The 26933-nt window shown below is 48.0% G+C and overlaps 2 protein-coding genes across 5 annotated transcripts in view; one reads left to right on the top strand and one right to left on the bottom strand.

Annotated features, from left to right (window-relative positions):
* LOC144733446 (kelch-like protein 9) overlaps positions 1 to 4270 on the top strand; it is a 48645-nt gene extending 44375 nt beyond the window's left edge. The window contains exon 10 of the mRNA XM_078615354.1: positions 3684 to 4270. Within this exon, the coding sequence (XP_078471480.1) occupies positions 3684 to 4270 (587 nt within the window). The remainder of the gene's footprint in view (positions 1 to 3683) is intronic.
* A 6048-nt stretch (positions 4271 to 10318) lies between these two features.
* Positions 10319 to 26933, bottom strand: part of LOC144733526 (E3 ubiquitin-protein ligase SHPRH-like) — an 86787-nt gene continuing 70172 nt past the window's right edge. For 3 of the 4 annotated variants that reach the window (XM_078615470.1, XM_078615472.1, XM_078615471.1), the window contains exons 31-33: positions 20990 to 21168; positions 17105 to 17185; positions 10319 to 11079 (exon numbers count right to left, since the gene is read on the bottom strand). In XM_078615470.1, coding sequence (XP_078471596.1) covers positions 10998 to 11079; positions 17105 to 17185; positions 20990 to 21168 — 342 coding nt within the window. In that variant the 3' untranslated portion in view covers positions 10319 to 10997. Of the gene's footprint in view, positions 11080 to 17104; positions 17186 to 20989; positions 21169 to 26933 lie in introns of those variants that run through there. The other variant, XR_013588373.1, reaches the window with a different exon arrangement.

Below are 26933 nucleotides of genomic sequence, written 5' to 3'. Positions count from 1 at the left end.
TGTGCGTATGTGCACACCTCAAGGTGCACATGGCCTGGCACAAGCGTCGTGGTGACGTCACCGCCACTTAGTGGCGAATGGCGGTTGTTGTTGTTGTATGTGCACAGTGTGGGTCGCGGTGGTGTCGCGGTTAGCGCGCTACGCTACGAACTTGGAGACCCCAGTTCGATTCCCGTTCATGGCCAACACCAGTACCTGGTGCGGTGCGTAAACATCGCCACTAGGGAGACGAAGGTGGCCGGGCGTGGTGCTGGCCACCCACCCACTCGTGTGCCATTCCAGCCTTCATAGGTGCTTACTAACACAACTTTCCCCAACAGTCTGTGAAGGCTATACGGGGATCTTTGTCTTTGTTTTTGAGTGTTGCTACAAGAGGATTAATGGCAATGAAACCATGTGGAAAAGTAATAAGTGGAGTTCTGTGCTCATGCGCGGCGGGCAATGGGAGCTTTGAGTGATTATCTTCACTTAGGGATTGCACATTAGAAGGTCACTTAAGGCTATAATGGACGAGGGTCGTTTTAGGACAATTTGTTGGCGAAAACATTTGCCGCTCCATTTTTTTTATTGTAAAACCCCTGTCCCCCTCCCACTTCCAAATCTCGACACGTCCGTCGTGTCTCCATCGTGGATGACCGCGACGGCAACTTCCGATCGGACCACGGGCAAGGGCAGAGGTCGCGTGAAAACCCAAGGAGGCGTCACCTCGCAAAACGATCGCCGTTGTTGAATTTTCAAACAAGCTCCTTTTTTTGATGAGTCGAGACGGAATCCCGTCGGGGGGCCCTCCGTGCCGTTGCTCTTCCAAGTTGGCACGGTCGCCTTGAGCGCGCCTGCAATCCAGCACCACATCGGAAGCAGCTAAGGGGTTGGTGGACCACCGCTCAAATGCTGTGACAAAAATATCTTCCCGTGCGTGTCGAAGAGGCGCCGTGCTGTGGTTACAGCAAACATTAAGCATAATTTTCGATTTAAAGCTTTCGTGACTTGCAGGGATTCATCTTCTTGGTTCTTTCGGTAAAGTCACGTAGAATTGAAATAATAAAATAAAAAAAATAAAACATAATAAAATAATCGAAAGAACCAAGAAGATTAAGCATAATCTTTGTTTTTTTCGGTAAAGTCACGTAGGCAAAAAATTCAATAAAATTAAATTTAAAAAGGGGGGGGGCCCATAACCACTTAGCATCGCCTACACACGGAGCCCTCCCCTAACCCCCTGCAGCATAACAAAAGGAGGCTTAACTTAACCCTCCCCCACGGCCCATCCTGCCCCCCCCCCTTAATCTGTATACTGTATAGTCTCGTGTCTCTTAGAGTTCTCGCCACTTCTTCTTGGTTCTTTCGGTAAAGTCACGTAGAAGGGAAATAATGAAATAATAAAAATAAAACATAATAAAATACAATTGTGAGAATTGTCTTTTATGTTTTATTGTTACTAAAATACAATTGTGAGATTTGTATTTTATTATGTTTTATTTTTATTATTTTATTATTTCCCTTCTACGTGACTTTGCCGAAAGAACCAAGATGAATCCCTGCATTCACGAAAGCTTTAAATCCAAATTCTCTCCACTTGATACAGTCATTTTTCTGTGACGGTGCCACCTGAAGACGGAAGCTTGTGTTGCCTCCGAAACGTCGTGATTTAATTTATTTGTATTTTATTTTTTACCTACGTGACTTTACCGAAAAAAATGTATGGACCCTTGCAGTCACGAAAACTTCAAATCTAAACATTAAGCAGCCTCACCTCGACCCGTTTCATCGGCACGAGATTGAGCGTTGCACCGTCCGTGTACTGCCGTTTCCTCCCACACGCAACAAACGCTCATTGATTTATGCTGAACACTTCTTAGTATGTGCACCTTGCGTGTTCACCGATTGTGCAAGCATTGCGATGCAGTTGTCGGATATACGCTATGTAAAAAACTGAATGTTATCTTATTTTAATTCTTAAAGCTCCTTGATTAAGGGCGCTGAACGAAGAATTCGCTATTATACAGCATAAGTGTGACGAAATGAGTTGATGACAAGGATGGTAGGACAGGAATATGATGAGTGAAATAAACGTTGATGAAAGTGACAATGAGTGGTTGATGATGATGATGAGTGCGATGAATGGGTAGGGAGGGGGAAGAGGAGCGTGTTGGGGTAAACGAGGGAAAGTGAGCGAGTGTTTTAAAAGGGGACGAACGAAACATGGAGAACGAGGCTGATCGCTTGACGTGCAGGGGCACCTCGTTGCAGTGTACGGGAAGCGAGAAAGGAGGGAATGGTCATTGGGCACGAGGAGGAAATAGAAACAACAGCTGGGATTGTGAACGCAGAGGGCGTGAAAAAGCGCAGAACGAGACGAGGGATGCGAGATGATACGTTGGGGCCCAGACCACGGAGAGATTTGTAAACTATGGCTTATTTTAGGATTGCTATATTGCGTCGTTGTTACTTTGAGTAAACGTGCTGCGTGCCACGGTTGTTGTCGACGATTCCCGTGAAAGTAATTCCTCTCGTGTCGTGGCCTCGACTCGGCATGATGCCTCTGAGAAATGTCACGTATTCTCTGTGGATAATTCAACAACCGTACAAGAATCTTCTTAAATAACCAACGCTGCTGCTGTAGGTCACTGCTGCTGCTGCTACCTCTGGAATGGTCTGCGTTCCTGTTCACAGAATAGTAATGCATATATGCATTCATTACTGCATTCACGTGCGCTTAACCAATTTACGTGTCCTCTTATGAATGAATGTTTGCATACGTTATAAATTATGCATGCGCGTACATATGTATCAAGTCATGTATTATGTAGGAACGTGGCCCATCAGCCCATCTATTTGGCTGGCCATCAATCCGCCTGCCTTATTCATGAAGTTTATTTTCTGCGATTCCATTTTCCAGTCACATCATCGTCGCTAAGAACATGGCTCCTCTTCTGGTCCCTTCTCTCCTCTTCAACAACGGCTGCCATTCGCTAGTCGGTCGCGGTAACATCGCCACGGCGATTGGGCCAGGCTAGGTGGTAGATGTTGAGGCCACGTGAAGTGTCGAAATTACGCTGGCAGGTCACGGAATGGGCCAAGGTGTCATCGGTCAATGGTCGAGATGGCCGGCAGATGCACCAACTGTGCTCCCTACTGTCTTCTCCACCGCACACACGTGCACAAGTCCAATATTGACTTAAAGCGTTCGTGACTGCAGGGATACATGTTCGATAGGTCTTTCGGTAAAGCCACGTAGATAGAAAAATAGTAAAAAATATCACGACGTTTCGATCGCAACACAAGCAATCGTTTCACCTGAAGACGATTGCTTGTGTTGCGATCGAAACGTCGTGATATTTTTCTAATTTTTCTATCTACGTGGCTTTACCAAAAAACCCATAGAATAAGACAAATATTCCTTGTGTCACCGACAAGTGCTGTTAGCGTGCTCATGAAGGCCGGCACGGGCACACGATGGGGCGGTGTGTCCAGCACCACACCCGGACGCATGTCTCCCCAGTGCTGAGGCTGACACACACCGCACCGACGACTCGTTTGAGACCGGCTTGACCTCGCGATGGCTCAGCACCGGCTCAGACACCCCTCCGCGAGCGAGAGCAGAACGGCTTCGCAACGCCGTCCGCTAACCATGAAACTGCCGTTTGTCCCTTCCTCCCCACCCACCGCACGCACGCACGCAGGCGGCATCACCCACGACACCTTTCAGAAGGGACTCATGAGCTACGAGCCCGAGACGGACCGCTGGGCCCAGCGCGCCCCAATGTCCACGGTGCGTGGCCTGCACTGCATGTGCACCGTGCGCGAGCGCCTCTACGCCATCGGCGGCAACCACTTCCGCGGCGCAAGCGACTACGACGACGTCCTCTCCTGCGAGTTCTACTCGCCCGCCAGCGACCAGTGGACGAGTGTGGCGCCGATGCCGCGCGGGCAGAGCGACGTCGGCGTGGCCGTCTTCGGCGAGCGGGTGTACGTCGTGGGCGGCTACTCGTGGAACAGCCGCTGCATGGTGGAGATCGTGCAGCGCTACGACCCCGAGCGCGACTCGTGGGAGCGCGCCTTCGACCTGCCCGAGTCGCTCGGCGGGATCCGCGCGTGCGCCATCACCGTGCTGCCGGCCCCCGACGGGCAGGGCGGCGAGGACGCGGCCGGGGGGGCTCAGACGCCGCAGCAGCCGCTGCCGCAGCAGCAGCAGCTGCTGCACGAGAGAGGCGCGGAGGGTTTGGAGGCGTCGCCGCAGCACGACGGCATTGCTCACGGTACCCCGTGAGACTTGCCGGGCGAACGACTGCCCCCCCCCCACCCCACCCTACGACCCCCACCCACCCCCCCCCCGGTTTGGACGAACGAAGCACAGCGCCGAGAACTCACGAGAATCGGACGCCCGAGGCCTGGGAAGGGGTTGGGCGTGGGGTTCGCCGAGCTTCATTGCAAATGCGCAGCGATTTCACCGACCGGACGGCTTCCCTCCACCCAGCCAGCCACCCCGCTACCCACGGACCGTCGCGTTACTCGCCTCCCGCAGACGGCCACCCCTCAAACGTGGCCAGGGGGGGGGGGGGGGGGCGAGCGTCCTACGTGAAGAAAATGCCAACACCACCCCCCCCACGCGGCGACACTGGGGGGGGGGGCGCTATATTTGTGCGTACGCTGCTGCCCACGACGGCGATGAACTGAAATGGGACAATACACAGGGGGGTGACGTTTAAATATTGTTTTTCCCGCCCGGCCCCTCCTCCCCCCGAGGCCGCCTCTCTTGTATGGCCGCTTTCTCTTTGCAGCCTCATAGTAGAGCGGCCATTGTGTGTCGCCTGTTTATTATTTACACGTGACAGTGACACGGCCCAAGTTTGAATTCTTGCCGAGGGTGTTAAATCTCGGTGTTGTTCATCGCCGACACCGCTCACGACGACCGTCCAAGTTATAACAAAAACGCGCGCGCGCGCGCTCACAAACCCAGTTCGAGTTATGAAAACACGCACGCTCACAAACCCAGTTCGAGTTATGAAAACACGCGCACACACACAAACCCAGTTCGAGTTATGAAAACACGCGCACGCACACAAACCCAGTTTGTGGACTGAGAAGTGTGAGTTGTCCAGCACGGTTTTACTTTTCGCATATATCACGCGCACCCTTCGAGAGATCCAATATGTGCGGCCGTCAAATGGAAATTAATTGGAAAATGAATGGGGAAATGGAAATTGATTGTCGACAACACGGATGTTGCCAAATGTGCTAATGTAGCTAAACTGCGACACCACGGGAAGAGGTGGAGAGAGAAAGAAAAAAAAAACCGACACACACGAACGCATCGGGCACGCCCGCAGTGCCACTGCCCGACATCAACGCGACAGGCCGATTACGCGAGGCTGCCACCACGGTGGCAGAAAATGTTACCCTACGGCGCACGTCACCTCGACTGGAGACGCGTTTGATCGCGGAACACGCCGACGGGACGATTCAACCGAATGCATCGTGGCTTGCGTGGGCCGCGACAGCCTCAAGATCCGAAACGCGCGAGCCATTTGTATAAATGTAAAATATAAAAAACCGCATTTCGAACATTCGAGCACCGCTTATGCGCTAGCTTACGTGGAGATGAAATACCGTCAACGGAAATTATACCCCATAATAGGTTTTTTTTTGGTAGAAAAAAAAATACCTATTATGGATAATATTGGTCGCCAAATTATACTGCGCGCCCGCAACATCAGCGACACAAAACAATAAGAGAGCGCTTGAGAATACTCTAGCTGTAATCACGCTGCACAAGCCTCGTGTTTTACATGGTTAAAACCCCATCGCCTCTTCCCACTGATCATGTCATTACCCAAGCTGAGTGCGGCGCTGGAGAGAAGTCCGCATCACTTAGACAATCGACCTTCTACGAGGGCTTCGCAAGTTCCCACGCAGGCCTAGCGACCGCATCGTACGCGTTTTTCGCCATCCAACCCGAAACAAAAAACCACCGAATCCCCGTGCTTTTCCTTCTCGGTGTGTGAATTAACACCGCTCGCGTTTGCACATTTTGTTTCCGTGACCAAATCACCCAGAAAGCACCCGATCTCGTTGGAACACGGGACGTTAAGACAGGGTTATGCCTGGGTAGTGCTCGGATGGGTGACCACCGTGCACAAAACAGGTGACTTGGTTGCTGCGGGTTGGCCAACGCTGTGGTCAGCAGAGGTGGTGCATAAAAAAAACCCGCTGTTGTACCGTTATTGTGCTCCCGTATCTACGCTTCGCACTTTCACAAACCCACAGCTGACAATTGCGTCGAGGTTAAATCATCCACAGGACCCACACGGTGCGAGGAAGGCCTCATCCAAGCGGTGGACGGACAGAAAGGGCCTCCCTCCCCGACATGCACACATTGCACATTTGCCCCACGGTGAGATGCGGACGGTGGCTCTGCCACCTTGTTGTATGCCGACATCCCCATGGGTGGTGTTTTTGGCGTTTACGCAGGACAAACGGGAAAGGAATGGGGGGGAGGGAGGGGCGGCCCATCCACGGCATGACGTAAGGACAAGCCGCCGCGCGGCAGCTCGCGTCGTCAAAATCGTCGCGGGGGACCCCGGGGTGCGAAGACACCGACTCGCACGCTGGCTGCCGCTCGACGTCAGGGCAGGGGACGCTGGGACACGGGGATGCGGGCAGCGGCCGCGGGGCCCACGAGCGACGGCGCCGCGAGAGACGCGTTCGTCAACGTCGTCAAACACCGAATCAGTTGTGGGCTTTGGGACCGGCGCGGCGAAGTGTCGGATAATATCTCCCCCCCCTGCATCCGCCGGTCGCTCCCTCAGGAGCCGGGGCAAACGCGAGCCCGGGCGAAGCGGCGTCCCACCACCACCACCATGCGAGTGTTTGTGATGCGAAGACGGGCGTCCGATGTACGCGGAGAACACGAGCGCACACACGTGCACGCACGCACCCTGCGCTCCTCCTCGCTCGTCGCCGTGTGCTCGTTTTCAGTTGATTTCTTCGCGTGGGACTATTTGTATGATTTTACATTGCAAATGTACGATTTTGTTGTTCTCTCTCTCTGTATAAAGTTGATGAAAAAAATCCTCAAGCCGTCGCGTGAATCAACATAATTTAGCAGCGTCGCCGTGCGCCTACGTTTCATGCGGTGAGAAATAAATCACCGTCTCTTTATGAAAAATAATTGCAAGCAGCATCTGTTCGGCCAAATCATAGCTGACAATAGTTTAATTATTGCGAAAATGGTGTAAATGTGCTATTAAATATAGAACCATAATTAGTCAACATCTTGCAGTTCTATTACCTTCAGCGGAGATAGTAAAATAATAAAATGCAGGGCACGCACCGGGCTTACGAATGAAAAATGTATGCCAGCCATGAACACAACGAATACTAACAAGTTTAATAATGACACAAGGAAAAATTGTCATTTACATAGCGATCAAATATCAAGGACAAAACCACGACAATGGGAGCGACTCGGCACGCTTGCAGGGAACGTAAACAAGTTACACGCGTGCACACACGCCAATGAAATTGAACACAGAACCGGGATAAGGTCTGCCTGGGGTCTTTGCGCCATCCGAGAATTTTTCAATTGGTCCTTTGCTGCTGTTGGGCATCAACCCCACCAATGTCCCTGGACTACGAACCCAAAAAGGGAAGCGCACGCGCTAGCAGCGCCACCATAAAAGTAGTTCTCTATTTATCAATTGTCATTTCGTCACGCGTTATAAAAATAAACGGCTTGCAATAAATGATATTGCAGCAAATCCACATTGTTCGAGGGCTCATTATATGGAATGATAATTTGCAGCAGTTCTGCCGTTTTACTGGAAAAACTAGTCTCTCTAGGGGCCCTACCCAATCAGAGGCGCACTGCAGCTCTACACAGCAAGCCAGTTACACAATATAATCTCCTACACGCACTGCACACACACACACACATGTGCCCGTCTGCGAGTTTCAATTTTAGTATGCGCATTGCCCGTAGCAGCAGGTGCTTCGTCTTGCGAGTTAATGCGTGGACAAGCAATAACACACCGGGACGTCATTGCCTCGCGGCAAATCGCCAAACAGCCCCATTCTGAAAAGGTCACACTCGTGCCTAAAGTACGGCATTTGCGCCCTTCCTCGGGGAGCCAAGATGAGGGGGGGGGGGTGAGCAGTGCGTGGTTGGGTGCCGTGAACTGAAAGCCGGTCCTGCTCGGGAGTTGGGGGTGGTGACGTGACCTCGGGGTTCGTGACCCCAGCAGTGCGGTGACGCAACCCCAGTAGCGAGTGGTTGGGTGCCGTGAACTGAAAGCCGGTCCTGCTCGGGAGTTGGGGGTGGTGACGTGACCTCGGGGTTCGTGACCCCAGCAGTGCGGTGACGCGACCCCAGTAGCGAGTGGTTGGGTGCCGTGAGCTGAAAGCCGTTCTGGCTCGGGAGGTGGTGGCAGGGGACGTAACCCCGGCGGTCAGTGCGTTCCCCGCCTTTTGCGGAGGTCCGCGGTTCAAATCCTGCGGCCGCCCTGGTCACTACCGCGGTAGCGTGTGTGTGAACCGTAAAAATACACGCCATCTGCTTCACTGACGTCATTCGCAAGAAGTAGGCCATTGTGTGCCGTTGGCGTCTTGGTTCAAATTTGACAAATTGGAAATATCACACAGCAAATTACTCACAGTTAGAATTATACACATCAATAATAGCCTCCCGCCCCCCACCCCCCTCGCCGGACTGTGAAAAAATTAGGACCCTCGTGAAAAAAAAAGTCATGAGAATCGGTGAGGCTTTTCCGGGTAAATAATCATAACAATAAATAATAATAGAGTCGTCCTGCAGCAACAGCAGTGTTGCATGCGGAGAGGATCAATGGGCACACCCTCCCATCTCCGTGACCATCTGTCGGATGCCCTGCCGATGCATTTGTGGAAATGTCTTTTGACGGATGCCCTTTTAGTTTCAGATTGCTGGAGGCACCAGGATTAATATACGGCTGAATTTGACCGCCCACCCATGTGATTTAAGTTAATCTATTTTCGTGTAACGTAGAGCCGCGCTAGTGCAAATTATTAAACAATACAAACATGACATTTAAAAAACGAGGTTTCATGTTGTGCTCTGCAGAGCTGCTCACATGGGCCGATGTGAAAACTTGTTGTGACAAAGCGTTACAGTGTCCTATGTCCTCAGTAAGAAGCAGAGAAGAAGAATAAATCCCTCTCTATAAAGACATTCCATGCAAATTTAAAACGGGGGCCGTAAAAAGCAGATGGCTTCATAAGTCTCTTCACGGTATTATGCTCAAGAAAGCCGTTGTAAATTCAGGCAGACTTAGCGTGCCATCCAACACACCAGCCAGGTGTCGGCCACACAGTCGCTCCCTTAACCCTTCCGTGTGAAAGTAAACATCAATTCCAGTCGATGGGAAATCCCATCAACTTGACAAATGCGTGGCAGCCAATATAACAAGTATGAAAAATGCAATGCTCAGACGCTACAGAAGGAGGTTATGGTAGGAAAACACCCAGACAACACCCGCAACAAACCTACAGGTAAACTCTTCCCATAATCCCTTGTGAGCTACTGGTACTAATAATAATTATAATCATTATTCAAGATCAAGAGGTCTTCAGGACCAATGCCATGAATGCGACCCTGGAGTTGTTGTAAAAATGACACCTCAAGCTTTACCGTCTCATTACCACCGCCGTCTTAAGATTGAGCTCTTCCCTGTGTTACACAGTTGACACACATCCTCGTGCAGTCTCATCACCTCCATCATGTGCATTTAGGTCTTCCCCATGGTCGCAAACCACTGGGGGCTTACTCGCAGTGTCTGTCGCGGCAAACTGCGCTCTTCTATCCTGCACACGTGTCTCAGTCTTCAGGAGCTCCTCTTTACTGATTCAGCTAAGACACATGCTTGCCATACTTTTCACGTACCACTCACTTGCTTACCCCCTACCCTTCAATGAAACGCACTAAATTGAGACTATTTGTCGGACGTGATCAATCCACAGCTGGATGAAGGCCTTCCTATGCCGTCGCTAATTTTCACGATCCTGGGATGTGGCGCTTGCACGTATGCTAATTTCATCGCTCTATCTCCTCGATGAACGTGCTTAGACGCATTCCATCCCTTGGCTACCACTGTCATTCTCCTTGACCTATCCGTGGGTATTGCCTCATATTCTGAATGCCACCTGAACAGCGGCGATTGAATGGCAAGGGGTACTGACTGTGGCACTCACCGAAGGCAATTAAGGCTTGTTTTTAAGGGCGGCTGCACTGCCTCACGGAAGAATACAATCAACGCTCACAAAGTCTAACACACATGCCCCCCCCCCCCCCCCCATGAAGACGGCTCTTTCGGCAAGACTGTGCAATCTAATGTATAAACTAAACTATTCTATTTTACCAGGTAGAGCCCACTCATTGTTCTGAGGCGACCTGGCCACACATGATAACTCACTGAAGTGGTGGCTGATCATCGCATGTGGGAATTTATCGCAGCAGCTAAATGATCTGCACACATGTGGGAGGGTTGCGAAACCGGATGAGGTATCCAGAGAACAATCCATGCGACCACCACGGGGAGAGAGAGAATACGTGGACTCCGACTACACAACAGGAATTATCAGGGTCCATGATCAAACCCACAACATCCTGCGTACCAGGTGAGGGAGATAACATCTCTTCACCACCACCTTTAAGCGAGGGCGAGTGGTCACGAGGTTGATTGGTCAATGATGCGGACCGCAGACCGAATGGCCTGGGGTTCGTGGTGCCTGACAGCTAAAAGAAGTGAACGTTATTTTTTTGCTCCTGTTTAGTGTTATTGCAAACATTTAATAAAATATAAAATAGGACTGAAAACTTCGTTCGTTATTTTGGAAGTGAAATAACCTGTGGCCTTGCAGGCAAAGTAAAGCGACAGCCAAGCCCACATTCGGCGACGCACACAGCTGCCCGAAAAAACGTTGCCGGTCTCGTCGCTTACGCCTGCTTATCGTCTTCCTCCCGATTACTCATCGGCGAAGAGGTCAGCCAGGTCGGCCACGGTCCAGATGGAGGCGTCCGACTGCGGTCGGCTCAGAGGCAGAGGTCTGCAGGAGGGGGGGGGGCGGAAATCAACAAAGACGAGCAAAGCCAAGTCTCCCGTCAATAGAAGGCAGCGGACAACAACACATAGCGGCTTCTGATTGCCAGTGACTCACCAGAACATTGGCCCGTTGATAATAAAAAAAAATGACGGTAAAAGTGCAGCCCTTCATTCCCTTGCTCAAGCCACTCCACTTACGAGGCGCGGGTTACACCGCCTGGCTTTCGAGTCGTGGAGAATTATCGTGGCGCCTTATAAAGCACACTGTTATTATTTACTACTACTACTACTACCACCGCCACAAGAAGCTCTCGAGAGCCACCTCTTACAAGTTGGTATGGTGTATTAATTCTAGATTTGAAGCTTTCGTGACTGCAAGGATTCATACTCTTAGGTTTTTTTCGGTAAAGTCACGTAGGTAAAAAATAAAATAAATAGAAATAAAATAATAAATCACAACGTTTCGGAGGCAACACAAGCTTCCACCTGAAGACGGAAGCTTGTGTTGCCTCCAAAAAGTCGCGATTTATTATTTTATTTCTATTATTTGATTATTGTTTATTATTAATTTTATTTTTTTCCTACGTGACTTTACCGAAAAAACCTAAGAGTATGGTATGGTGTACTCTACCACGTCTAGGAAGAGCTCGGAGTACCCACACTGCATCCCACCACAAGTGACCTGTTCATCGACTAACCGGTGGAATGCATTTATACTGCTGTTTATGTGTGTCTGTTGGACCTCTCTCGCACCATACGTAGCCAACCGTGCTAATCGGAGGTGCGGGGAAGGACAACAGAGGTGGGAAAAGAGAGGGGGTCGGGGATTTAAGAATCTTGCATCATTGTTTCAACTGCGACATCGGGAGATCGAGCTGGCGACCTTTGGATTGCAAGCCCAGCGCGCGAGCCATTACAAACCATGACACCGCGGCAGCATCCAAGGCCTGTGGATATTTGCTTGAAAATGCTGCGGCTATTAATTTTTTCGTTTTGATGAAAACCGCTGGCGTGATTTACACGCCTATCGCCCCTCGCACCATTACGGGACGCAATCTAATTTGGCGACCCCGAAAACGGCGCACAGCGTGTAAGCATGGAATATACGTGCCCCCGTAAGGCATGTCGCACCACCACCACCATCATCATCATCGCAGGTAATCGCACGCCACCAACATTGTTCTCTTTTATACGTATACACAAAGACGAAGATTCCCCACGTAGCCTTTCACAGAGTGTTAGGGCAAGTGCTGTTTGCGAGCACATATGAAGGACGGCCCGCCCGGCATACGCAGGAGGTGGGTGGGTGGCCAACACCACGCCCGGCCGCCTTTGTCTCCTCAGTGGTGATGTTCAGACACCACACCAGGTACTCATTTGAAGCTGAGTCGACCTAGGGGAGGCCCACGACCGGTTCAGATAATCGTCACTGGTGTTGGCCGTGAGCGGGAATTAAATTCGGGTCGCTAATCACTACACAACCACCCCGCAGATCTTGTTGGAAAATCAACTTGTTGGGATGGCCTGGATGCTTTGGGCATCGCGACGATGGGCAGACCACGGCAGGGGGGTGTGGGCGTGAAGCCACAGAGCTCACACACCCGGACCCACCAAGCCCCCCCCCATACCCCTGCCCCCCCCCCCGCCCCCCTCTTTGTACCAACGCGGCTCGCACAGCTTGAAAAGCGCTATTTATTTTTGACAGAACGAATAGCCCGTTGTGAAGGTCTGTGGGGCTTTATGGAAATATAGATGTCACAAGCAGGATCTCACCACATTCCAGCCAGCTGTGTTCGATTAAACGATGCATTTTCAACCGATAAGGATGCTACCTTAACCATCGTCGTCATCTTTCTGCCAGTCCAGTGTGTCAGCGGGCTGGTGGGTGAATAAAGATTCTTAAAATTGGTTTATCCTTCCATCTCTTCTCCCTCCCTCCTCCTCCTCCACTCTCCACTCATCAGCTGTTGTAGTCCACATGCTTCCTTAACATTTCAATCCATCTTTTTCTTGAATGTCTCGCCTTGGTCCCGTCCACCCCGTCACCCCTACATTCCTATTGGATACAACCCCAACTGGTGGTTGCGCGTCCGAAATATATCCGGAACAAAAGACGGCCGCACGCGGGGTCACCCGAGGGGACACCGACGCTCAACCTGGTGCCGCTTCCCGGATCGTCGCGCTCGATGCTGCGGACCAGGCCTATCCAGGAGGCCTGCCTTGGGGGGCGATGGATCGCGGTGACACCGGAGGAACAATCGATACGGCCCACGAATGGCTTAGAGCGACTACACTAGTACCTCTTTATTCGTGAGCGATAACGCTGCGGAGATGCTCGTGCATAGCACGTTTCGCGGAGAGTGATATTGGCCTACGAAAAGCTTCAATAAATACGTAAACATTAAATATCCTCACTTTACCTCATCCCTTTATCTCATCACTTTCTCTCTCTCTCTCTCGATGCAGTTAGGTAGATTTCCAGATGCGATTCGCGGATAGCCAAAATCGTTGCTAGCCAAAATCGCGGATAGCAAGTTTGTGAATAACGATGGAATACTGTACTACTATTGCTAACTATTGGCAGCATATTAATTTTGATTTAAAGCTTTCGTGACTGCAGGGATTCATATTCTTGGTTCTTTCGGTAAAGTCACGTAGAAGGGAAATAATAAAATAACAAAAATATCAAACAATACAAATTCTCACGACGTTTCGACTGCAACACAAGCAATCATCATCATCAGGTGCGTGGATTTCCCTTCTACGTGACTTTACCGAAAGAACCAAGAATAGAATATTTATTGTTTTCCATTCATTGTATATCAATACCTGTCAATCCCTTATCAGTGCCAACCTTATTACAGACCAATTCAGACCTTATTGGTCACCCCGTGCGCTTAGAAATCTCAACGTTCATCCTATAAAGTCCCATCACAAGGGAGAAATACAAACAAAATAGACAAAAAAATGTGACCGAATTGAAACGGCTGTACGCCATATGTACCTGAAAACTCAATTTCCCTGTACAAGAATACAGGTAAACTGTATGGGTTGACAGGAATGGTATAGGTCCATAAGTAGGATACGAACAAATAACTAAATATATTTAAATGCACTGCTCTATGAACCCTGAGATCTGCATTTGATTCCTGGTCACATCAGGGTGGTGAGTGATCATTAACATTCACTGATTTTGATGAAGCTACGTTGTAGTGCTTTGGGGCTCTTCTTGCAAATGACATTAGTCCATTTCGGGGGAAATGGTGAAATAAATGGTTAAATAAAGGTCACCATTCCCAGGATGCACGCAGCGTCTCCAAGTCCTTGAGCTCCGTGCCAAATGAGATTTCACTCGGGGCAGCCGCCGCTCAGAATACAATAGCGACGATGAAAGGAAAAAAAATCCACATCGGGAAAAGAAAAAAATCTAAACAATTCCCAAAAAAATCTGTTTGGAAGAAGAGAGGAAAAAAAACAACTGATCTGTTTCCACAGTAGCCAGATGTTTTTATCCTCGGGCTTTTCAGCTAAAACGATTTGTGTCCCCACGCCGCAAGACACTGCCGGCATTCGCATTGAACGTCCAGATTGCAAACTCTCTCCTTTCTTTCTTTCTCTCTCTCTCGCCTTTTGTGGCGACGCAATTCGTCCGGATTTTGCTTTGTTCCGAAAACTGATAAATACGAAATAAAGTCCAATGGAAATTAATTGCTGCGAGGTTTCAAATCTGAGTTAAGAGAATTCTATCTTTTAATGCAGTATTGATTTTTTTGTTTACCCTGGCCTTTTTTTTTTACCCCACCTCACTGCTGGTGCCTGTGGCATGGAGATAAACTACTGGGTAATAATGGAAATGGTGAATACTTTTTTTTTAAACTTAGAAATGGAATATATATATCGTTGGCATGCTTAGTGTGGTTCTGTTTGACGGTCTACATAATGTGCTTGATGCGAAAATCCAAGTAAAAAATTGGCATTTGGAAGAAAGCAACTGAGAGCTCGAATATCCCGTAAATTGATTGTATTTTAATGCCAATACACACCTTGGGCAAGGGACTTTCTCCACAATCCCCCCGAAAATTGAGTGCAGAGGATTGGGTGCAAGTTTCTATTAGAAACCCCTACGTTATTCATACTTCACAAGCTTGAATTGACCTTCAAAAAAAGTCAAACAAAGATCGCGTAAATATATAAATGTGAACATTAAACCCGCCACCATCCGACACAGCCAACTAGTAAGGGTTGTCACGTAAACAGAACGTGCCAATTCGTCACTAGTACAGCACGCCGGTGTGTTGTTGAGCCAAGCCACGACATTTACAATCTGAGTCCGACGTTTCGCCAGTAATTACAACCAGCTTCATCAGGCGACAGCCAGATTTGTGAAGTCCACCCGTTTCGTTACTTATAAAGAGGCGTAGATGCGATGACCACACTTCTGCGCTCTTGAGTCAACGTACATTATGCATGCGCATTATGCGAGCGGGTTTAACGACACATTTATATATTTACGCGATCTCACCGAAAAAAAAACCTCTATTATGGATATTCGTCACGAAAGCCAACGTGTTAAAGAGACAAAAGCTTTGTACTTCGCCAATAACAATGTGGTCCTTAAAGGAAAGTAAATAAATAAATATATCAATAGCTGACGTTTCAGGCAATGGCCCTCTTCATCATCATCATCACAATCCATGGCCAGATAGCCCCGTAGGTGTCCACCGCACACTCCATCATTAGTTTCCACTTTCCCCTGTCTTGTTGTCAATGTGCTCAAGTCGTGGCCACATCTTTCTGGCACCAATCTCTCGTGATGTCGTCGTCAAACCCATTCTCTCTTAGGTCTTCCTCTCGCTTTCCGGCTCCTTCGATGTTTCCGAACGACAACACTTTTAATGTCCCTGTTGTTGTCCGTCCTACACGCGTGTCCAAACAGTGCCAGTTTCCTTCTCATCACTGCCTCAGGTCTTCTTCTGTGTGCAACGTCTTTCTTACTTCTACATTGGTCACTCTTTGGGTTCAGTCTAGATGCAGTGTCTTTCAATAGCAAAACATTTTGAATACCAAGATCCTCTACGTAGCCATATCAAAGTGAATAAAGTATGTTACAGTATAAACGTTCATTGCTATGCAATACTATGCTATTCTTTATAAGAACAAGTACTCTGCAGACTACGTTTAATAACATGGCTTAACAATGTGCTAATTTGAATTTAACAATGCAACCTGGTTTTATTGCACTCCAGTACTGCCTAACAGACTTGGGCGTGCATGATTATTACAACAGTTTACGAAACCATTCAGGAATTGCATTGGCGGCAGTGCGCAAGCACAAATCGCCAGCACAAAGGTACGATCCTAGCACAATGCGCTACGAACATAGTGGACCCGTTGACCGGCACGGGTTTCTTGAACTGAGCAAAAGTCATGAAAACTTCGCAAATGAGACCAACGGCAGGGAGTAATATTTTACAAAGTGGAGCAGTGCGAGAAAAGAAGCATAAGGAAAAAGTGTTGTGGCCTGTAGTGCGGTGGCTCAAGGACATCGTGGATGAGACCCGAGTCCTAGGCATGGGTGGAAGGAATCCCTGAGTCCAAGCCCGTGAGAATCAATAAGCATCGTTGTCATGATACCATGAGTTGCATCTTAACCCTTTCCCGTTCCGAGACGACTGCAAGGTGCAGGGTGGGTGTCCCGTTCACCGCCGAATCTCGGAACTCGCAAGCAGTTCAGCGGTAATTTTATTCGGAGAGGTGTAGCGCTATTGTTTTTAAAGACACTGTACTCACCGCAGACGACTGTAGCGACACGACCGCCCTCTATGATAGCTGCCGCACGCCCTACCACACGCCCGTGTGGGAGCATCGGTACCGATAAAGTTATTTTATTTCAGTTTTTCCTTCCGATTAAACTGCTGACATACACGTGACATACGTCATCGGAACGGGAAAGGGTTAAGAGTGGTGCGACAACCACAACTCCGCCGACGCACGCAGACCAGGCGGTGTTGGTGCGACGAGCCACTCACATCTTTTCTGCCGATTTCAGCATGGCCACCATCTTCTCCTCGATTGTGGACTTCACGGCAAACCTGTGCACCACAGTTGGCCTGAAACACAAAGGGAGCGCAGCGCGTGCAGGACGCCCGCGTCACTCAACGGCGAGAACGAGCCCCTTTCGCGGGAACTCGCAATCATAGAACGCGCCGCGCAACACCCTGGGGACAAGGCTCTCTGGCAAGCGGTTTAATATCTTTCGTGAAGGGCGCGTAAATAAACCAATTAGTTGAACCCCGGAGAGCCAAGACTATTGTTTCGTGTTATATCATCTCATTGCGAGCTGTGGATATGCTTGAAATTGGAGCTGGGAAGATTGGTTCTTATCGGTCCCTTGATAAAAGACGGCCTTCCTTGGCATCCAGCCCCAGAGCGTGAAAATGGGAGCCTCCACATTATGTGGTTTCCAGAGGCTGACTTTGCAGCAGTGGGCAGTGGTGACCGTCCTGTGCTGATGAGTCCGAATAAGGGTGAAACCGGTCTATAGTTGTCTATCTATGTATCACCGCTGCCCTTCAGTGGATCACATTTGCTCAAATTAATTTTGATGGTGACCAAAGAACAAAGGACCACAATGCACTCTTTTCAGGAAATGCTGATTTGTTTTGCATACCCCAAAATGGCTGTTTGCTATGTACACATTTTTGATTTTCTGGCTTGCACTATTGATCGATTAAGCATGGGTTCTTCTTGTCATTTACACATCTGATTTGGGCTTGCTGAAGGCAGGAAAACCACCCCTATAAGCCACAACCAGCGTGATGCTGACGATTACGTAGACGACGGGAAGAGAGGCGAGAGCTTTTTTTTTCCCCAAATGACATTCGTGTTGTCCGATTAGTCGAGAAAACTGAACCGATAATCAGGCAAAGCAATCGATTAATTAAACGAGTGGACAGCCCCCGCTCCACTTGAAGAAACCTTCAAAGGACAATTGCGGGTGGCTCGTTGAATGTAAAGGGTAAGGTAACGGTACAGCCCTGCAATTTATTGCTTGCGCTACTTTTGGCTGAAGGGCCTCCACTAGGACGAGTTCTGGAGAGTCTCATTAGATGGCATTTGGCCTATTCTTCCACGCCAGCCAGACATCTTGAGAGCGGTGAGAGTACCCACAACTTGCCCCACACGCGACCTGTCGATGGACTGGCTGTAATGAAGCCATTTATATGGCTGGGTGGACAGAGGTGGCCCGTGGCGGAGGGGATTTAAGAAACTTGGCCATTGTTTCGAGTTCCACGCCTGGAGATCGTCGACGTCTGCAACGCGAGCACACTGTGCTAACCGTTGCACTGCCGCGGCATCAGCGGCAGCAGCAGTAGCAGCATCGTGGCCCTTGAAGAGTTAAGGCCAATTTGAGTGATCGGCAGAGTCTATCCAAGTGTTATTTTTATCCCTGCTACTGGCAGGGTTGGGGAGCAGCCGTGCGGATCGCTTTGCCGATTTATGGCGGAGTGAGCTTGATGGGCTGGATGGCCTTTTCACTTTGCGTAACTTTCCGTGTCCCTACGCATTCAACGACGACAGTTCTTGGACACCTGCCTACAGCTCGTTACGTGCGTCAAGTCTGGCGCTCTCACACCGCATGGTTAGCTTGGCGTTGCGACATCAGCGTCATACACATACGCCACCACCCATGAAAACGAGCCGTGTGTGCGGGCTCGTAAGTAATAAAGTAAGTCTGCGACGCATTTAAAAAAAATGTTATCTCTAGCCAGACAGCAGTGCTTGCCAGTAAGTGATCATGTTTACACCGCGACATGCATTGCAGCAAATTATGATCTCTATTCAGACTGGAGGGATCCGATAGGCTATGAAGCTCTTTTTCATGGATGTCCAGTCAGACGCACATCGTGTGCTGTCTTGAAAAAATTTAATTAAATTTAGACATTTCGATTTGAAGCTTTCGTGACTGCAGGGATTCATCTTCTTGGTTCTTTCGGTAAAGTCACGTAGAAGGGAAATAATAAAATAATAAAAATAAAACATAATAAAATTTCGATTTAAAGCTTTCGTGACTGCAGGGATTCATCTTCTTGGTTCTTTCGGTAAAGTCACGTAGAAGGGAAATAATAAAATAATAAAAATAAAACATAATAAAATTTCGATTTAAAGCTTTCGTGACTGCAGGGATTCATCTTCTTGGTTCTTTCGGTAAAGTCACGTAGAAGGGAAATAATATAATAATAAAAATAAAACATAATAAAATTTCGATTTAAAGCTTTCGTGACTGCAGGGATTCATCTTCTTGGTTCTTTCGGTAAAGTCACGTAGAAGGGAAATAATAAAATAATAAAAATAAAACATAATAAAATACATTTTAATGAAATAAATGTTATGTTTTTATTATTATTATTTTATTATAATAAAAAGAAAACATAATAAAATACATTTTAATAAAATAAATTTTAATAAAATAATTGTATTGTTTAATTTTTATTATTTTATTATTTCCCTTCTACGTGACTTTACCGAAAGAACCAAAAAGATATATTTAGACACTCTCAAAGGTAAGACATAGTAAAGGTGGAGCCCTGCAATTGCTTGCCAATGCCACTGCTGGCAGAAGGGTCTTGTCTTTGAGTTGTGCGCCTTTTGGCGTCATCTGGTCCAACACCATGTGAGACTAGGCTCTGGACCAATCAATTTCAAGGGCAGTGCATACATTATCAGTTGTCTTTTTGTTTGCATTTTGACCACAAGTGTTGTGGTTAATGCAAACATGATCCCTTGTATAAAGGTGTCAGTTTTGATGCCAGTTAAAAGGTTAAAAACCTATTACTATAACTGGTTTATCCTTTCCATGCTGGACAGACGTCTTGGAAGAAGTGGGGAGTACTCACACAGCTTACCCCACCATATGTGTCCTGCCAATGGACTAACTGTGTTGTACCCGTGCTAATCGGCAGTGCGAATCTCATCGCTCCGTCTCCGGACTGGTCATTCTCTCGGTCACATTCCCTCCCTAGGTTGCCACTGCATCAGCTGTTATGTCCCTTCTAGCCATGCGTGCAGTTCAATCTCCCTTGCCGTTCTAAACATTCAATAAGGTGTCTCCAAATTGTGTTTGTTCTCTGATCCGTGTATTCTGCTTTGTGTCTCTTGGATTTTACTCCCATTTCACAATTTGTTCCACCAGAGTTCAATTGGTCCACTACTTTCCCTGAAAGATAAAATTAATACGTTGATTAAAGCAGACTTCACTTCAAAGTAAATTCCTATGAATATTAAAAAGTCATCATTTAAATATTTTATCCTGCAAAAGCAATTCACTTCACAAAATTACAAAACCACTGAGCATCACGACTGGCACTCGCTTTTGCAATGCATGTTGGGTGCCAAGTGTGAGTAGAGTCTGTGGCGTTGCCCACACAATGTCGCGAGCATGATTTGTGTACGTTTTTAAAACGCGTTTTTTCCCACATCGTTTTTCTAATATGCACGTTACAAATTAATTTTTGACGTACTTTCTCCTCCTCCACCTACGCCTGCCCATCCCCTACAAAACAAAGATCGCCCCACCGTCTCACACGAGTTGACGTGCGCACGCACAAACTCGGATGTATGTACGTTGAACTTCTTTCGCACAGTACGTAGCCAACCGTGCTCATCGGAGGTGCTGGGGAGGCAACAAACTAAACACAAAAAGCAGTTCTAAAGAAACGATAAACCCAAATCGTAATTGTACATCACGTACGGCTGACGTCACTTCATCTCGCAGCTTTCGCTTCCACGCGTAACGCGACTGAAATAGAAATCCGACCGCGGAAAATCTCATTGATTCACAGTGCGCGGGGAAGGGCGGGGGGGGGGTGGTGGTGGTGGTGAACCACCGGGTATGTGCCGCCGTGCTGCCGTACCGCGTCTGCCCGATGCGGTGAACCCGGCCTATGGCCTGCATCTCGGTGGCCGGGTTGAGGATGGGCTCCACCAGGATGACGTGGGTGGCCTCGATGATGTTGAGCCCGTTGGAGCCCGTGTGAAGTGGAAGCAGCAGCACGTTGGTGCCCGGGTCGTGCTTGAACGCACTCAGGTTCTCCTGTACAGAGCCACGCCAAACAAAGACAAAGATCCCCCCCACTCCGGTATAGCCTTAATGGACTCTTGGGGCAAGTGCCGTTAGCGAGCATCCATTAAGGCGTGCATGGCGCACGAGGGGGTGGGTGGCCAGCACCGCGATATGGCTGCCTGTTTCTCTCCAGTGCTAATGTTTACACACCACACCAGGTACTCATTTAAGGTTGAGTCAACCTACATCAATATCCATTCAGAAGGCAAACAAGATGAACGTGAGACTCCCCTTAACACGAAGTAGGTTTTTGCAGCTGATATGGTGCAGCAACCTGGCCGGATTTCGTGTCGTTAAGACCCTCCACCACCCGACACAGCCAAACAAATTATCCTGTCACGCAGTGTCCAAGCGTTTAAACGATGACGCCAATTATTTTTTTTCGGTTGCAGCTCACTCACCCGGTGAGCTGAAGAACAATTCTCACAATCGAATAAATTTAAACATCGAGTTCGATTCCCGGCTACAGCTGACTTGAGTGGCGAGGGATATCTGAACCGGCCCTAAACACCTGCACTCGCGACCCCCGTTCACCAACCGCACCGACCGGCGTGTTGTGTTATGGTGAATCGAACCCCCATCACTGACACAACTAATGCATCATTCCATAAAGCTTTATGGTTGTTAATGTTTGACTTGCATCACACTGGGATTTTTGCACACAGCGTTGTATAATACGGTGTTTTTTTATGGAAGATTTGCTGGTTTATCCAGGATGTTTCTGTTGCACGTCGTTGTTTTAAGATGTTCTCTGTTCATCTTTTGTTTGTGGCGGTTGCACCCGACTCAAGAGCCGAATGGCTCACAGGGCTATACCTAATAAATGAAACTTGAAACAGAAATGATGTCAAAATATTCAAACGCAAATGTGCTCGTCCCTTTTGTTTTGCAAGTCACTTTCATTATTTGCTTCATCCACAATGCGACGCCCTTGCTAATATCGCCGTGCCCAATAATAACCCTTCCTTTCCTTACCACGGCAATTACATTGACATTTGGGCACGCAAGGCTGATGGTCTTAAGGGCATTTAGCTTTAATGTCAGCTCCACTTATAGTCGTAATGCATTATTGAGGTCCCCGAAGCACGATACAGCACTAAGCTCCACGATAAACGCGCGGCACAAATGCAAACTCAATCAATATCACCGCAAAAAAAAATATGCAGCAGACCGCGGCTATGTCACAGCGACTACGTTTACGTCCGAGTCCTCGGTTAGAGACCAAATCTCAGTCCCTGCATCTGTGCCAAGTTAGGAGTATGGGTGCAGTGTCATGCTTATGACCACTGATATTGGAATGTTGCGGCGCTGGGCACGTAGTCAACGCATTGGCCAACACCAGAAGCCTTTGAATGTATTTCGATTTTATTTGTTTTGTCCTTCTCCATTTCGATTCTTTGATCCAAAATTCCACTGCCAGACTTCATGCCAGCAGCCATAAACAACAGCACATCGCCCCCAACACTCCGATCCATTTGCTGGCTCCCAATCCAATCTCAACTGTCAGGGTCCTCAATGGACTCGCCCCTGCCTACAGCGTTGCCCTCTCATCTCACTCTCCCACTCTTCACGTGCTCACTTCTCCGGCAAACAAGGCCAGGAGGTCACTCTGTCTCCCCTGCTGCCTGTCATTGTCTTTAACTCCCAAACCCCTGGCCATCCGAGTTGTTAACTCTGCTCCTCTTCATCGTCTTTTCTTCTCTGCCTATGACTGACTTATGTATTTTGATTTAAAGCTTTCGTGACTGCAGGGATTCATATTCTTATTTCCCTTCTACGTGACCTTACCGAAAGAACCAAGAATATGACATATGTATGTTCTTGTGCTCATCAGAGGTGCGGACTGGTCCTTCTCTTAAAAAACAAACGTGTATGGCATATGTATAGGTCTTCTTTTTTTTTTTTCTTGTGACACATGTCCCACTATGTGTGCAGTGTCTTGACATGTAATTGCATTCAGACACTCTCAAAGGTAAGAGATGGTATAAGCAGAGGTGGGACAAAGTCATTGTTATGCAAGTCCAAGTCGAGTCGCAAGTCATCAAATTCATGACTCGAGTCTGACTCGAGTCCAAGTCACATGACTCGAGTCCACATCTCATAGGTGGGACAAAGTCATTGTTATGCAAGTCCAAGTCGAGTCGCAAGTCATCAAATTCATGACTCGAGTCTGACTCGAGTTCAAGTCACATGACTCGAGTCCACACCTCTGGGTATAAGTGCAGCCCTGCAATTGCTTGCCCATGCCACTGCTGCCAGAAGGATGTCCACTCGAGGGAACTCTAGAGAAGTGTACTCTTAGTTCTTTCGGTAAAGTCACATAGGTAAAAAAATGAAATAAAAATTAATAAAAATAAAACAATAAAAATCAAGTCTCCGTCATCAGGTGGGACCGTCACAGCAGGATTTGCTGCATCAAGTGAGGGAGGGATTCAAGGTGTAAGCTCTTAAGGGGGGAGGGGCTTATCAGAATGTGGTAGCCAATGAATGGAACGTATCGGGAGGGGGGGGGCGCATTCATTGGCTACCACATTCTGATAAGCCCCTTCCCCCCTCCCCCCTTAACTGGTACTTAAGAGCTTACACCTTGAATCCCTCCCTCACTTGTTGCAGCAAATCTGGCTGTGACGGACCCACCTGATGACGGAGACTTGTGTTGCCTCCGAAACGTCGTGATTTTTATTGTTTTATTTTTATTCATTTTAATTTAATTTTTTTACCTACTTGACTTTACCGAAAGAACTAAGAGTATGAATCCTTGCAGTCACGAAAGCTTCAAATCTAGAATCTAGAGAAGTGGTTTATCCTTTCCATGTTGGCCAGATGTCTTGGAAGAAGTGGGGAGAACCCACAGTTTATCCCAACACACGTGGCCGGCCCGATGGACCAACTGTGGTGTATCCATTTATCCTGCCGAGTGGACGGAGGCGGGGTGCGGAGGCGGGATTGAAGAAAATTGGCCCGTTGCTTCAACTACCCGTGTCGGGAGATCGAATCAGCAGCCTCTGGAGTACCAAGCATTACACCATGTCAGCAATCCTCAGCCATTCTCTAAATCAGAATCCCATTGTATTGTGTAACTGTATTCGGCAATCCATGGCAGGCCAGCAGGCAGGGCACGTGTATTCGAAGCGCCTTTTAACCTACGGCAGGCGCTTCGGGAACTTTAAGAAAGATCCTCTGCCACGGTCTGCACACGGCGCAAGAACGAGAAGCACTCCCGACGAATGTCGCGCTGCGAGGAGGCACCGCTGCAATTTCCGGAGTCTACTCATCGCTCACCAAGCCGGTGGTGACGACACTTCGTCAGCCAGAAACACGCTCTGACGGCCGAAACGGCGCTCGACACTGACAAACCCATGAGAAACAGGGATGGGATCTCCTGATAAAACATGGGGTGGGGGGTGGCGGAGGCGGGGGGGATGGGGTGGGCCATGCCAGCCGGTGCTAGGAACAAAATTCAGTTGCAAAATCCCCTCGCTTGGCTCGAATTAGGCGACATTCGACAGCAGGAGACGGGCACTCTGTTCAATAGGACATGGGGGATTAGGTCAATGAGCCAGAGAGATGCGTCCGATTGATATAATTTCAATGCATAGGTATGGGTGAATTAGATGGAGATTATGTCCTCTCTCTGCCGGGAGAATAATGGAAGCTATTTATTAGTCATCTGGTATTAATATTCAGGGCAGGAGGGCGAAGTGTTTGGCGCACTGCGCCACAAATCCAGCTGCCTGCGATTTGATACCCGGTCGCGGTTAATGTCAGTGGCGAGTGATATCTGAAGTGGCCTTAGGCACCCGGCCACTCCCTCCTATCTCAAACGCGTACCGACCAGCGCACGGAAGAGTCCTGGGACTGACAGGACTGACAGAGCGCCATGGTAGCGAGATGTTAACTACCTCACCTGGTATAAAGGTCGTGAGTTTGATGCTGATCCTGACGCCTGCTGGATATTTGGAGTTTGCATGTCTCTCTCCCCTGTGGTCGCGTGGATTTTTCTCCGAGTTCCCCGGTTTTCCCATCCACATTTAGAATCGCGCATTTAGAGTATCTGGCTGCTATAAATTCCCACGTGATAAGCCACCTCGTCGAGCTATCATTTGTGACAAGGTCGCTTCTGAAAAAAAGCTATTTAGTTCAGTGGGCCTTACCTGGTTAAACCAAAAAATTTTGTTTTCAAAATAGTTGTCGACATGGCATGGGGAGGAGGGCCATCATCCAGCAGTGGAGTTACAAAGGGCTGTACATTTATATTAATCGTGATATATACTTTTTTTTAATTTATTTTGGCAGTCATACAAGCTGAGTAGCTGATTTAATGAAAATAAAATATGAAAAAAAAGGAATTGTTTTTCCACATAAACACTTACTTTAATTTTCCATTCCATCTCAAACGCAAGACGAATGAGAAACACTGGTAATCTATTCATACAGGAAAAAGCCTCAACCACTCTCAACTCTGGAAGGTTCTACAGTGCGATATTTTGCCAATTCCTTTTCCACGGATGTTTGCATAAAAGACCCATAGCATGAAAAATATCCAGCTTCCATTCCTACAATTTCAGACATTTAATGAGGCAAATGTCATTGACGAGTTAAAATGACATACAGCACACGGAGTGGGACAAATGCTTACACACCTGCCAAAGATTATATTTAGGCTAGGGTATGTTTCGATTTAATCTCTATTGGCTCTATCTATCCATTGGTTAAAAGATGCATTATAATACACGTACTGGGGGATATCTGGGCAGGTGACGCAGTGATGTGTGTGATTTGTGATGGAAAAGGTGTAAAATAAAATCCTGGCTAGAGGTGGTAACTCAACCCTTAAAAAGTGTTTTTTTCTGTAGAAAGACTCGCCATAGGAATGTGGAATTTCCACCACTGGCTCAGGGTTGTAACGTGGAGATCAGCTCAACTGAGCAGGAAACCACTTTAATAGTTTTTTTTTACTGTACTTGACGGAGGCTGCCACAGTGGTGTAAATGTTTGGCACATTGACCTTGCAATCCAGAGGTCGCTGGTTCAATTCAATTTCCATGCGTGGCAGTTGAAACAATGGGGGTCAAGTGTCTTAAATCCCTCCCCCCTCGCCGACCTCTCTATCCACCCAGCAATATCGATGGGTCTATCACAGTTAGTCGATCGGCAAGTCACGTGTTGGGGTAAAGTGTGCGTACTCCCACCTCTGCTAAAACAACGTGTGGTCAACGTTGAAGACTCGTATGAGTGAGCGAGCAATTGCAGGGATGCGCCTTTACCTTTACGATACAGGATGGCTAGCTTGTGGGCTGCAACAGTGGGTGTTCTAATTGTTCGGGATTGGTGCGGGTAATCTCAGAAGCCATCGGACCCAAAAGAGAAGCGGGATCACTGAAAGCTAAACAACCAAGCCAGCTCTTATGCTCTCTTAGAATAACTGCACATTGGCGAGGCTGCTCACTGCGCTGGAAGACATACATATCTATTCTTGGTTCTTTCGGTAAAGTCACTTCGAAGGGAAACAATAAAAAATATAAAACAATAAAATTATCACGATGTTTCGACTGCAACACAAGCAATCATCATCAGGTGTGAAATCCACAGCAAGAATTTATTTTTTTAAACGCCACTTTTTTAAAAATTTCTTGCTGTGGATTTCACACCTGATGATGATTGGTTGTGTTACAGTCGAAACGTCGTGAGAATTTTATTGTTTTATATTTTTATTATTTTATTGTTTCCCTTCT

Source organism: Lampetra planeri, chromosome 47 (genome assembly GCF_965212315.1).
Source record: "Lampetra planeri chromosome 47, kcLamPlan1.2.h2, whole genome shotgun sequence".
NCBI classification, from domain to species: domain Eukaryota; kingdom Metazoa; phylum Chordata; class Hyperoartia; order Petromyzontiformes; family Petromyzontidae; genus Lampetra; species Lampetra planeri.
Note: the sequence above shows the minus strand (reverse complement) of the source record. Positions and strands in the feature narration are given on the sequence as shown.